This window comes from Rhinatrema bivittatum, chromosome 13 (assembly GCF_901001135.1).
Source record: "Rhinatrema bivittatum chromosome 13, aRhiBiv1.1, whole genome shotgun sequence".
Classification (NCBI taxonomy): domain Eukaryota; kingdom Metazoa; phylum Chordata; class Amphibia; order Gymnophiona; family Rhinatrematidae; genus Rhinatrema; species Rhinatrema bivittatum.
The window spans coordinates 78,055,131-78,068,130 of NC_042627.1; the positions used below are offsets into that span (position 1 = coordinate 78,055,131).

A 13,000-nucleotide genomic window follows, 5' to 3' on the forward strand; every position below is an offset into this window, starting at 1 on the left:
ACCAGAACTGCACACAGTACTCAAGGTGCGGTCTCACCATGGAGCAATACAGAGACATTATGACTTCCTTCATTTTATTTTACAATCCTTTCCTAAGAATTCCTAACATTGTTTGGGTTTTTTTTTTAATTGCCACAGCACACTGGGCCGACGATCTCTTTCCTGGGTGGTAGCTCCTGAGACAGAACCTAACATCGTGCAACTACAGCAAGGGAGCACTAAGAGGAGAGAATCACCTTGCTGGTGGCTGGAAAGAATCAGAAGTACTGCTTGCAGAAATTTTTAATTCTTAAAAGTATTGGGGTATATTATTTAGTGTGTGTGTGTGTGCTTTGTTTTAATCAGAAAGTCAGGCACCTACAAGAACACTGGGGGAGTGGACAAAGACCAGTGAGAGTGCACTGCTGCAACCCAAATGAGGAAGAGAAACTCCACAATAACATTTCCCGCAAAGTATTCAATCGTGATATTCAGGTCTTCTACATCCAAGTGTGCATTAAAAAAATCTCAGCTCATTCTGTTTGGCCATTTGTGACCTGATTTCGAGGTCACAGATACAGAGGTAGAGGGTCATGATCTCCCCATAAGCTGTTCTTGCACCACTTCCTACAGCACCTGCAATTCAGCCTTTAACCCTGTGGCCGTCCCATGGGCCTGATATGAATCCTGCTCACTGAGATTCTTCCATTCTCAGACAGCTGTGCCCAATCTACCAAACCCTCCAACGGCAATTACAAAGCAGCATGGCACGCAGACGGCCCCAGGGAGGGTAATTTCCAGTGGCACGTCTGCAGATAAGAGAGTTTTACACATGCACGTTGGGTCATGCTCAGCAGTGAGTTTACCCAGATAAGCAGAAATGGGGATCAGTTTGGACTTACACCTATACACTTGGTCTTTAAAAGTGTGCATGTAAAATTCACAGTGAAATGTAAATTCTCAGGGAAAACACCATTTGGGTGTTTCAGTCTAATGGAAACAAACCTAGTGAATTTATATTATATAATAACTTTTAGATCGTAATGGCTGCTGTAATTCTGTACTATTAACTCACACACTGCATTTATAGATTTGGGTACAATCTGTTTGTGTAGCTCTCATTGGAAACAGCGAGAATCAATAACTTCATTGTGTTCTTTAAAAAAAAACCACAAACTTTTTTCAGTGGAAAAATAGTTGAATAACTGGTTTGAAGCTCCATGGGGGAAAGACTCAGGAACATCAGGAAATATTTTTTCATGCAGAGGGTGATGGATGCCTGGAATGCCCTACCAGAGAGAGATGAAGAAAAAACAGTGAACATGGGATAAGCCCAGAGGATACCTAATGGCAATGAAGCATGGGGGAACCTGCAAGAAGCAGGGGTCATTTTGAAAACTGATTTATGCACTTAGGTGTGCTCTGAAAACGAATGCAACTTGAGCACATTTTTGCCAACTTTCTTAAGGAGGCAGTTTGAACATTAATCCCCAAGTGTCCTTTTAGAAAAGAAGGCTCAGAGGCTGGAAGCATCTTTAGAAGTTATTACTGTGCAGCAGGAGCTTAGTTAATGAGAAACACACTTACATCATCAGTGTGTTTCAATACATTACAGCAGCCTTTGCTTGTGACCCTGATTTGCCATTTCCATCTCGTAGCAAAAGGCAAAGGTGAATTGGATAGAGGAGGGCAGAAGACTCTGCTGATGTTAGAAGCTGCTGTTGTGCAGGAGCAGTTTTCTCTGGAGTTGATTTCAGCAGATTTCCAGTCATTGCTCCCTACCTTCATGCTCTGGACACAAATCACTTTTGTAAAAATGTTTGTATCCTAGAAATAAAAACGGAGTCACCAGCTGGGTGACTCCGTGCTGGGATCAGGGCTTGCTTCCTTCCCACCTCAGCTCTACCTCTCTGTCAGTGAGAAGGCAGCGTTCACGGCCTCACAGGGGAAGGGGGCAGAGGCTGAGAGTCATGGGGTGGATTTACAACTGACTGCAGGCTTCTGGAAGGAGCCCTGATGTATGACCACCGGCCGAGGACCATCACTGCGATGACTGCAAGCTATCCCTTGGGATCCCCAAGCAGTTGTGAATGAAGGCGCCCGATGCCGGGCTGTAGTATCCTGCACTGTTCCTCTCTACTCTACTGCCGGCGTTTCAATGGTGCACGTCTGCTTCAGGAGCCTTTTCTCATTCGTTTAGCTGCCATTTTCAACAGCAAGCAAGGAAAAGCATAAATAGAGAAACAAAACAAGTAGAGCAAGGTTTTTAAAGGATTTTATTTGCAAACAAAAAACGGTTTTGAGAGAAGGGAAAAAACCATCAAGACTGTGCATGATTATATGCAACCGGTGACAGCCGAAGCTGTGGCAAGTACTGATATATATGACACACCCTTCCAGAGACAGCCACAACGGCAACGCCTCTCCTCTGGGCTGCTAACACCAAAAAGCGACAGGATGTATCTTTATGCGCGTCTTGATCAGGATAGATTGAGCAAACGTTGTTAACAGAAGACAGAGGTGAATCTTAAAAGGCTTTCCAAGGATAGTGGGAAGGGGAAGGGGGTCTGATGGTAACAGGACCTTCTGCTCCTTCTATTCTGATCTGAGAAAGGAACTATTAGCTCCTGAAGCTATCACCCCATGTTTTTCTTTTTGCTAACCATTTCTTCCATGTATACAAACATTTATGATATATTATGCTGTATTTTAGGATATATTGTTATTTGTTATATTTTATGATGCATCACTATTTGTTTATTATTTCCCTGCTTTGTGAATCACTTGGTTGGACTATGCCTAAGGAAGGCCCAGTAGCAAATATAACACAACAAATGGATTAACGCGGCGACCACACTACTTAATCTACGTTGTATAGTGTAACTCGGCAATAAACCTCACTGCCTGCTGAGGAGGGAACTGCATAAGCATCTGAGAATCCATCTAGGCCCCGTCGTTTTTCAGGGCATGATTTTGATTAATGGTGATTGCGTTCTTTCAAAATAGTTTTATTACCCTACTTACTCACGTTAAACACATTTCAGTGCTTTATTGAATATCTCGTGGTTTGCAGCCCAGAAAAGAAAATTAAGTTTTACATTTTTTTGAGCAGTTCAATATGCTGGGTCCCCTGCTGATACTTTTCTCAGTAATTATCACCATGTGGTCATGTGTCATTTGCAGTGAAGGGAAGGCATGTAGCAAACTACTGAATGTACTTACAATTCCCCAATATTGTTTAACAGGAAAATATGGGTCAGAGAAAAGGCTTCTCTTAGGAAACACAGATTTCTTAAGATCCAGGGCCGGCCCAGTGACTCAGCAGCTCAGGGTCTGCCTACACTTTTGTCTTAATTTTTGGAGAGGCGATGTAAAATGGACCTTTTAAAACCGTGAACCACTTTATTAAACTCAGTGCTGTGCACGGCCATGTGGAAGGTCCTCAGTTTAATCCCCAAGTCGGGCCTTCCACTCATGCAGGTTGGCTGGGGAAGCTGTGGAGGTAGCACTCACATTCCCAGGGGCGGGGAGTGCTAATGAGGACACCTGCTGGCCGGACTCAGGGCCCAGGAAGGAGCTTCCTGCGTCATTAAAGCCTTTCAGGTATGTGTAGGTCAGCATCACATCTCCCCTGCACCCCCCTCTCTTCCAGGGTGTACATAAGCAGATCCTTCACCATACGGTGGCAGTATTGGGGGGGGGGGGGTCTTCTCTCCTCTCCAGAGCCAATCACTGTTAGGCTGCCCTACGTGGATCCTTTCCTTCTTCACAGCCAGTCAAATGCCACCACGTTCCACCAAGTAACAAGAAGAAACTAAGTACCTGATTCAGAGAATCACCACTGCCCTACCATCCAACATCTAGATCCCAAAGGCAAATCCAGCCTCGTTTCAGCAACAGAGCATCTCTTCCAGATTCTGCCTATGTGAGGAGAGGGCGGCTGGGAAGTTCCACCTTATGTCTTCTAATACAGGGGCCCCCAAACCGAGGGCCACATGCAACATTTCAAATCACGGAGGACAGGGGTGGGAGGGTATTAGGGGTTTTCCCCCTGGAGTCTGGCCCAGCGGTTTGAAGTGCTACAGAAGGGGAGAGAGGGGGCAGGGATTCCCATGGATGCCTTGCAGAGAGGGTGTCAGTAAAAATATTTCTAGACATTGTCAACTCTTCCACCTGCCTCCGCCCTTCATCTCACCCGCCTTGGGGAGACAGGGGAGCTGAATGGCACTGGTGCACATCCTTCCATTCAAACACTCCCATACACTCTCGCTCTACTGCCCCTTCCCCAAGTCCCTTTCTCTGCCCATTACCATCTTCCTCACTCTCTTTCACTCCTCTCTCCTTTCCTCTCCTCACTCTCACCACCTTCCCCTTCTATTCACCGATTCAGCCACGGACAGGGAAAGGTTGGTGGTCTGCAGGCCGAATGAGGCCCGCAGTGTGTATTGTGGGGGATCCCTGCTCTAATAAATGCTAAATTCAGAAGTCTCTCCATTTCTGGCAATCTTTATTTAAATGCACTGACCTGGCTCTGATGAGCTAAAAGTGTCCACAGACTATGAGCCACGTTAAAAAAGGAGCGATCCTGGACAACGGCCCAGAGAAACAGCAAAACACGGGTGCTTTATAGCTACAAAGGAGGCGCAGCAAGTCCTATTCATTACGGGATACAGGAAGATTGAAGGACGGCGCTTACTTCAGAAAGTAACTCAGAATACGGAGTGTGCAGGAAGGACTTGCACGCAATTGACCTTAGGATACAAAGAGTTAAAAATCCCCACAGACAACCAGCAGGACTGGGGATGAAAGCAGACTTTCTTTGCGACAGACGGGAGAGGGCACGCGAGATAAAACAGGATGTGCTCAGCTCAGAGGTCCACAGTGAAGAGATTACCCCTGAACCACCTACTGTACGCTCAGGAAAAAAAGGCAGATCATCTACATTTTTCCAGTGCTTGAATTTTATATTTACTAATTCTATTTGTAGGCTATTTTATGATTATTTTATCATCTTTGGCTCTTGATCTTTCATTATATTTATTATTATAATGAGATATTTTTCTACTTTATTGTATTTACTGTTTTATTTGATAAGAATTTACTGTTTTGCATTTTAAATATATTGCTTTTATTGATGTACATTTTTATAATTGTAATGAATTTAGTATTGTGCTATATTGCTGTAAATTGTTGCAGGAATAAGTATTTGCTAAATTTGAATAAATAAAATAAGGAGTCATGCCCAAATAGTTATTTTTCGCGTTTACCAAAAAATGTAGGCACTGGGTTAGAGCTCAGAGGGACCTGGGTTCAATTCCTGGGTCAGGTTTTCTACTTCCCAGGCCAGCTAGGGCTGCGCATCTGCCGAGGCTCTTGGGGAGTCCGTCCCAGTATCTGAGCGATGGCGACATCTAGTAGCTGGATTTAGGGTCCATGATTACAGGATTTTCGAAGGAGCCCAGATGCACAGCGCCCAGCCGCTGCAATGACTGGGTTAAAGGAAGTTGGAAGGGGATATAAAATGGATGAAGGCTCTTGGCACCAGATCCCAGCTCTGGTTCTGACAGACCTAGAAGTCCAAAGGCACAGGAAGAAACTGCTGAGCCCCCCTTCCAAACATTGTAGCTACTGGCTGCTTGCTAGTCTATGCTTCTAAAATGTCTGTGCTATGAACGTCACATTGATAGCCCTGGTAGCCCCGGGCTGATGATCGCTCTTATCAAAGTGGCTTAGCTACATTTCTGGCATAGCAAATGGAAAATATATTCTCCTGGTTGCAGCGTACATAAGCAGATACCTCTGCATGCGTTTCTGGAGAGGACACCCCACCTCTTCACCCAAGCTTACCTCCTATTTTCGCGTTGTAGGCTATGCCCACTATACAGTAGGAGTTGTTCGCATAGGCCGCGACCTCCCCAGCACAGCGCGTGCCATGTCTGAAAAAGGAATGCACAAAGTTAGGCAGCGTGACGTGCAAGGCTCTGTGATTCCAACACCATCAGCTTGCAAAATACCCACCACGCTGAAGACCATTCAGATCATGTCAAAAATATTAGCAAACAATAGATGCCTGAGTCGGGCGATTTTTGAACACGTCTCTGCTTAATAAACATTTGGAAAAAGATCAGGCATCTATTGTTTGTGTTTACCTTACGGCTATCATAGATCGCCTACCTCTTTGTTTTCTTAAAAATATTAGCAATGCAGTTACTGTGCTAGTTAGTTCACCGAAACAGCTAGAAATTAAGAAAGTCCGTAAGCAACTAACATGTTTTGGACGGAGCCAATACATCTATGACCAGCTTTCAGGGGTCATCCTCCTAAGCATATGTGCCCACGCACTGTTTGCAAAGTTTGGTTTAGTTCAAAAGATAGCTGAAAGCAGTTTATAGTGAATCCAAAATTACACATGTGAATTACTGAATGCACACATCAAAATCTCCTAATAGATATAAAATACCACGACCCTGATACTGAAAGCATGCTCCAGATGAGAGACAGATGCCAGGCACCTACATCCAGTGAGTGCAGGCACCCAGAAAGGTTCTTTCAACGCGGGTCCCTAACTTAGGACAGAAATTCCCATGCATAACTTGGGTGCCGGGCCCTAACCCTACCTCTGGCCATGCCCCCTTTCAGAAGCCTTGTGATTTAAGGCGCTGAGCCTGGGAAAATGTATCCAATTCAGAAGTGCAGGAGGCGGCAGTTTTCAGAATATCTGGCGATTCGCTTTTAGTGCATTCCAAAGCCAGATACTCAGAGTCGCACAGTCCTCTCAGGAAAAGATGCCTGGCATAGAGCAGGTTAGAGAAGGGTAAAGCGATAAGGCAGATAATAACATACTTATTCTCGTTGCTGACATCGTAGCGTGGCGTGGGGTCCTCATCCTCTCCGTTCACATCATAGCTTGCACGTGGGTCCTGAAAAACGTTCACCCGAGTCAGACACAGAACTCTCGCCCCCCAGGCCTAGTCGCTGGACTCCCTACTCAATGGTACCATAAAGTTATAGTGATGCCATTCTTCCTATAAACCTGCAGGAAGCTCTGCACCAGGGCACTCATTGCGCTGCAGAGGAGAGGAGGCAGATCATGAGACGCGCTCACGTACCATCCGTTTCACCCCCAGCACTACATGTTTCATTCAGCACATTAAGATGTAAACCAGGAGAGGGCATTAACAGTCCTGGTGAAGGAAGTGTGTGCGCAGCACTTGCGTTTCAAAAGCACCCACAAAAAAAAGACAGAAGGAAACACAAAATACTGGGCAATTTAGGTGAGAACAGCAGCCATGAACAAAGAATGACAAGTGCGGCGTTCAGAACTTTTTAGGGAGTTGCTGCTATTGCATTTTTGGTAAGGGTCACCCGGCAAGCACACTCACTGTCCTCTCTCACACTATTACACTGCAACAGACTTACATAATTTTGCATGAGATCCGGGTGATTCTTCTCTACGCCATCATCAAGAATGGTTACCACCACGTTTTTACCAGTGTATCCTCTCTGCCACGCTGCCAGGACGTTCATCTCCGACCTGCAACGGTTGTTTTTGTCACCGCAATGCTAAGGACAAAAACAAAGCAGAATAAGTAATTAAACTCAACTAGCAATCCCTTACAGTGCACCTCTGAACAAGTTCAAACTGCTCTGAGAAGCTAAGGGCAGGCAGTGCAGGGAGTGGGAAACGATCTCTAGCAGTGCACAACCTCACACATTCTTATAGCTTCCCCTCCATACAAGCCTGCAGCCTTCCTCCGCACAGGTGCAATCGCTATTTTATTTTATTTTTTTTTAACAAACAGAGCAACGACCATCTTTTTGAGGCAGAAAAGCTGGAGCACATCCTAAAGTCTGAACAGTTAGCAGGAAATAGCGAAAAGTGGATGAGTTCAGATGAGTAAACAGAGCAATTAGACTGGCAGCTAGCAGGCGGACGCTGAGGTGCCCGTCACGCACCATGCTGTGCCCACAGAGTTTTCTGAAAGTGCTCCAAAATAAATCAAACAGGAAAGGCAGTCAAAACAGAAGGGAAAAAGCAGCGTAGTTAACCTACAGAACAAAGGAAGCGGGAATCCAGCAGCAACAACAGAGCCCAGAGCCGCGTCCCAGTGACACTTACCAGGTACCACATGCTGGGCCACATCAGGTCACTGAAGTGCACTACATGAGGCTCCGTCCGGGCATGTCTCTTAACCCTTTTTTTGATTTCCTGCTGCTGTACCCATTCCACCTGAAAAAGGATTAATTACAGACATTTAAAAATACAAGAAAACATTTTGAGAACATATTTCTGGCATCTTCACCAAAACAACAACATCATCAACAACAAAACACACAAAACTCTCTGATTTTCAAAACTATTTTATTTCAAGTGAAATAAATATTCAAAACAAGAGATGTAAAAGTTTACCAAGCACGTGGAAGCCACATTTCAACACAAGTTAACTAAGAATTGTGCTGAAATAGTCAGCTGTGGATGTACAGAAATATCACATTGCAGGCTGTGAACCCTTTTGCCAAAGCAATTGGTGAGACTTATTCAAGGACAATACACAAAGTACGACTGCAGATAAGGCCCATCTGCTCCCTCCAATGATGCAGACCCCAGCAGATTTCCTCTTTCTTCTTTTCTGCCTATCCCAGGCTTTCTTAAATTCCATTGCTGCTTTTACCTCCACCAGAAATCCATTGCAAGAAGAAATATTTCCTGATACTGCTCCTCTTGGCATCTCATATTGCGACCTCTTCCCTCTGAAAACGTTTTGCTTCTTGTGCATTATTTATACCTTTGAGGTGTTATTATCCCCTCCACATCCCTGGGTCTCAGGAGCTCATGAACGTCATGGGCGTTGGATAATCCTCCTGCTGGGCTACGAAAAGGGGCATCACCATCTGCAGAGCATGCAGTTTTATTCCGGATCAAACCAAGCAGCTGCAAATAACTCTACAGATGTACAACATCCATCTGCACATCTACAGATTATAGATCTGCAGACATGTCCAGAGGCGGCCACACCAAAAGCCCTACGAGAGGAGACGTAAGGGCCTCAACACCCATCCTCCAGGAAACCTCAAGTCAGAAAGGGAGAAACTGAATTTAAGAAAGTCCGGGATAAGCATGGCAGGTCCTTAGAGCCCACGAACTGAGGGAAAAGCCAGAAATCACTTGGGGACTAGGATTCTGTGCGGGGAATGAAACTGGGGACACGGGCTGGGCCCAGTGCCCTCACCTGCTGGCACGTTCACCATTTCTCTACGCAGACATTTTGCGATTGTTGTGATAACGCGTCACCAGCAATCAAACTGCTCTGTCAGATCCAACCAAAGTTTAACTCACAGCCGGAAGCCGAGAAAGGAACTTACCCAGCGAATGATGTCAGAAATGGCAACACATGAAAGGCGGGGGAGCTGCAGCACAGCTGAACGTGGCCACGGGCTACCTGCAGTTACACGGGCATGGCGGCACCCACCCGCCAACATCCTGACTTTTGGCAATCATCTCCTTTCACTCCCTCCCTAGGGTTCCCCACTTACCCCTCCCCCTCCCCCATCACCCTTTCCACTTCCCTCTAGGCACTCTTACCCCTTTCCCTCCAGGCGCCGGCTCATGCATGTTCACTGTAGACGTAAGGGCCACGAGAGCCCCGGCTCTGACCAGCACAGTGACAGCTTGTCTGGAGATGGCCCTTCTCCTGCTGGGCACCTCCACGCGTACTAAGCTTTCGATTATTCAGACCCCTGCACAAGTCTCGCCTCACAGGGTTAACAAGGGATCTTTTCAGCGCCCGTTTGTTTTCTACACGAGCGTGCAAGGTTGCCAACCACCAGAGCCACCCACGTTCTGGTAAACAAAGTCACAAAGGTGACTCAGTGAGCCAGAAACACTGCGCTTCCTGTCATGGAGCCCCTATGAATCAAGCCCTTGTGTGAGAGAGCACAACTGGAAACTGCTCCATGCACCGTAACTAATGGCGATTAATAACGTCAATCGTCAGTCCGGGCTCTGCCTGGTTGCATCGATGGACTTGCAATTCAAAATTCTCAAAGAAAAGCAAGTCCTTCCGCCCAGTATTTACAGAAAGGAAAGCACGTGCTTAAGGCAGGACGCAAGGCCGAATGATCAGGAAGCAGCAGGAAAGCCAGACTCAGCTGCAGGGAGCAGAGAGGTCCCAATGATGGGAGGAAAACTGATACACAAACCCAAACTAACTTCAGTAGTGGGGGAAACCAGCGCTAAAGAAAGAGAGCAGCACCTTGAAATAAGAAATCGAGGTTTCACGAGCCGGAGATCTTGTCAAACGATTGGATTTTTTTTTTTTTTTTTAAGCAGTAACCGATCTATTGAAGTTGTGGATGTTGCGTATCTGGACCTCAGTAAACAGACACTTGCTCTGCATACACTGAGAAAAAAAACTAGCCAGAAGGTCATAATGAAAGGTCATAAATGTGATACCTGGACAAGGAGCCAGTCAATGGAGTCCCCTTTGATGATGGGAAAGTGGTAGAGCAGGTTTTTTCATATCTTTATTAGCTGGAGAGAAAATTATTACCATTGGCAGATGCCACAAAACTCTGTAGCAAGGTAGAGGCCTACCAGGAGGTGGTAAAATACAAAATTAAAGTGGACTAGAAAAAAGCCTGAAAGAATGGTCAGGGGTTTGCAAGCAATGCAAAAACGCCTAAACTCATAGTCCTGGGGTGCCACTTCAATGTGAAGACAAGAACTGGATGGAGCCTGCAAGCCAGGAAGGGGGCCTAGAAGGTGAATAAGGCAGCAGGGAGAGGTCAATGCACATCGCCAGCTGCAAGGAAGGAGACCCCCACCTTGAGTACAGCGCGAGTTCTGAAGGCCAAACCTTTAAAGAGGACCTAAAAAGGGTGGAAGCAATGCTACTGAAATACAAATCCTGCACAGACAGGCTTAATGAACACAAAGGCAAACGCTTTCTTATGGCCATGAAACGCCAAATACTTGTTTTGTAAAAAGCTTACAACTTCTTTTTTTCTGCTTGGCTTTTTCTTAAGTTTTAGTTTTGTTTTAATGTGTTTTAATTGTATGTTGCCGTTTGCTGCCTTATTAGAAATGTTTTTATTGTTAACCACATAGAAAGGATGCTCCACTAGAGGCAGTATGTAAGAAGTTTAAAGTAAATACATTTATTTCCCTAATATTTAATGGAACTACCCTCAAAAAGGATCTAGGTCAGGAGTGGGCCACAAACAGAATATCCACAATGAATATGCATGAGAAATTTGCATGCACTGCCTCCACTGTATGCAAATGTACCTTATGCATATTCATTGTAGATGTTCTGATAGACAGACCTGTTTGTGGCACTCCAGGATCAGAATTGCCTACCCTGATCTAGATCATGGTTTTGACAATCTCAAAGCTTTCATTGATGTCCGTGTCAACCATTTCTCTTGGCTGGATCACAACATTTGAGCAGGTTGACACCATGTCACAAGTCTGGTAATACGCGTGCTCATACTGCTTACAAGTTAGCATCTGGTGGCACGTTTGCAAACCCTGACTGGAACGACCCTAAACCGCCCCTTTTATCCCTGTTAACATTTACAAATGACATCACAAAGGCACAAGAAGTTTCCAACGTAGCATTTACATGCATAAATGCCAATTTTATGCCCATAACTCTTTGAAATCAGGCCCATTGTGCTTAATTCTACACTTCCAGCAGTGTTTTACAGTCGTTTGCTTGGATGCAGATAAAATTCTAAAAACAGAAAGTGGGACAGCAGGTAATTAATGTCACAGAAGAGAGATAAATTGAAAGGAGAACTGTGAAAAAAGGTCAGGGATACAACGTGGCAGGTAATACAGTGAATTAAAGAGCGCCACACAGGGAAAAGGGAGGATAGTAATGGAGGGCTGTGAGGGGAGAGCAGAGAGGAACCTGCGGTCAGAGCTGCTGCGAGAAGGGAGACTGCCCTGGGTGCCAGGCCAGAAGGGGAGCACTGCACCTCCTTAGTGAGTAAGGCACACGAGTCAGAGGAAAGGGGGTGCTGGAAGCAGCTCTTACCCAGGGAGCCGTTTTGTCAGGCGACCATCCTGCCTGTAGGACCCAAGAGAAAGCAGCGAACGAGTGCCACGCAGACCAGGAGAGGCCTAACTACAGCCAGAAGCCCAGGAATGGGCAATAACAGGAAAAAGGGCCCAACTATCCATCAAACCTGCGAAGCTAGCAGTCTTCTGATTTTTCTGAGGAAGTTCAAAAAAAAATTGGCGCAAGTCTGATGAAGCAGAAAAGCAGCTGCTTAGACAAAGTTAAAAGCATAAAAAGTGCTTCCTGCCAAGCTCCATGCAGCGTTGGAAGGCAGGACGGAGGAAGTCATTAATTGGGCCGAGATTGCAGTCCATAAATCAAATCTATAATCTGCTTTGATGTTTCCTAGAGGTGATGTAATGCAATTAAATCACATCAGAACGTACCATAGCATATTCCTTGGCAAACAAATAGTCACGGTGATGTACAGCTAAGTGGCCAAAATCCACATCAGAAATTTTTACAAGTTTGAGCAACTTATACATGTTGCGTCTGACACGGGACCTCATGCTTGGTAGCTTTTCTATGGCAGATAAGCAGGATGGGTCAGGGGTCAGAGGTTTGATACTCACTAACTTGCTACAGCTGTCATCAAATAATGCCCATACGAGGAGCTGCAGGGGATGGATGCTCCCATGGAACGCCCGGGTGCTGAAGACGATCAAAAGAGCCACAGCACTGCAATACTACATTGTACTTCTGGAAGAAACATGAATTCAGAGCCAGAACTGCCGTAATAAACAAGAAGATGATGGGTGGGCAAATGCCTCACGCTCTCTTTATGAAGTGAAGCATGCTTACCACATAAAAGGATTCAAACTGAGGAACTCAAAGCGAGGCAGACAGTAACGGGCAACATCGGACTGCTTCTGCTATGTTAATTAACAAACCTCTTCCGCATCGCGCCCCTTCAGAGCAGAGCTATTTAATATACTGACAACGGACACCCCACAAGA

At 45.6% G+C, this 13,000-nt stretch overlaps 1 protein-coding gene across 5 annotated transcripts in view; it reads right to left on the minus strand.

Moving 5' to 3' along the window:
* Window positions 1–13,000, minus strand: part of PCSK6 (proprotein convertase subtilisin/kexin type 6) — a 118,051-nt gene that overhangs the window by 65,723 nt on the left and 39,328 nt on the right. For all 5 annotated transcript variants that reach the window (XR_003852536.1, XR_003852537.1, XM_029575943.1 and 2 more), the window contains exons 3-6: window positions 8,099–8,209; window positions 7,399–7,542; window positions 6,823–6,899; window positions 5,827–5,915 (exon numbers count right to left, since the gene is read on the minus strand). Coding sequence is in view for 3 of the 5 variants with exons in the window: in XM_029575943.1 (XP_029431803.1) it covers window positions 5,827–5,915; window positions 6,823–6,899; window positions 7,399–7,542; window positions 8,099–8,209 (421 nt within the window). In the remaining 2 variants the exon portion in view is untranslated. The remainder of the gene's footprint in view (window positions 1–5,826; window positions 5,916–6,822; window positions 6,900–7,398; window positions 7,543–8,098; window positions 8,210–13,000) is intronic.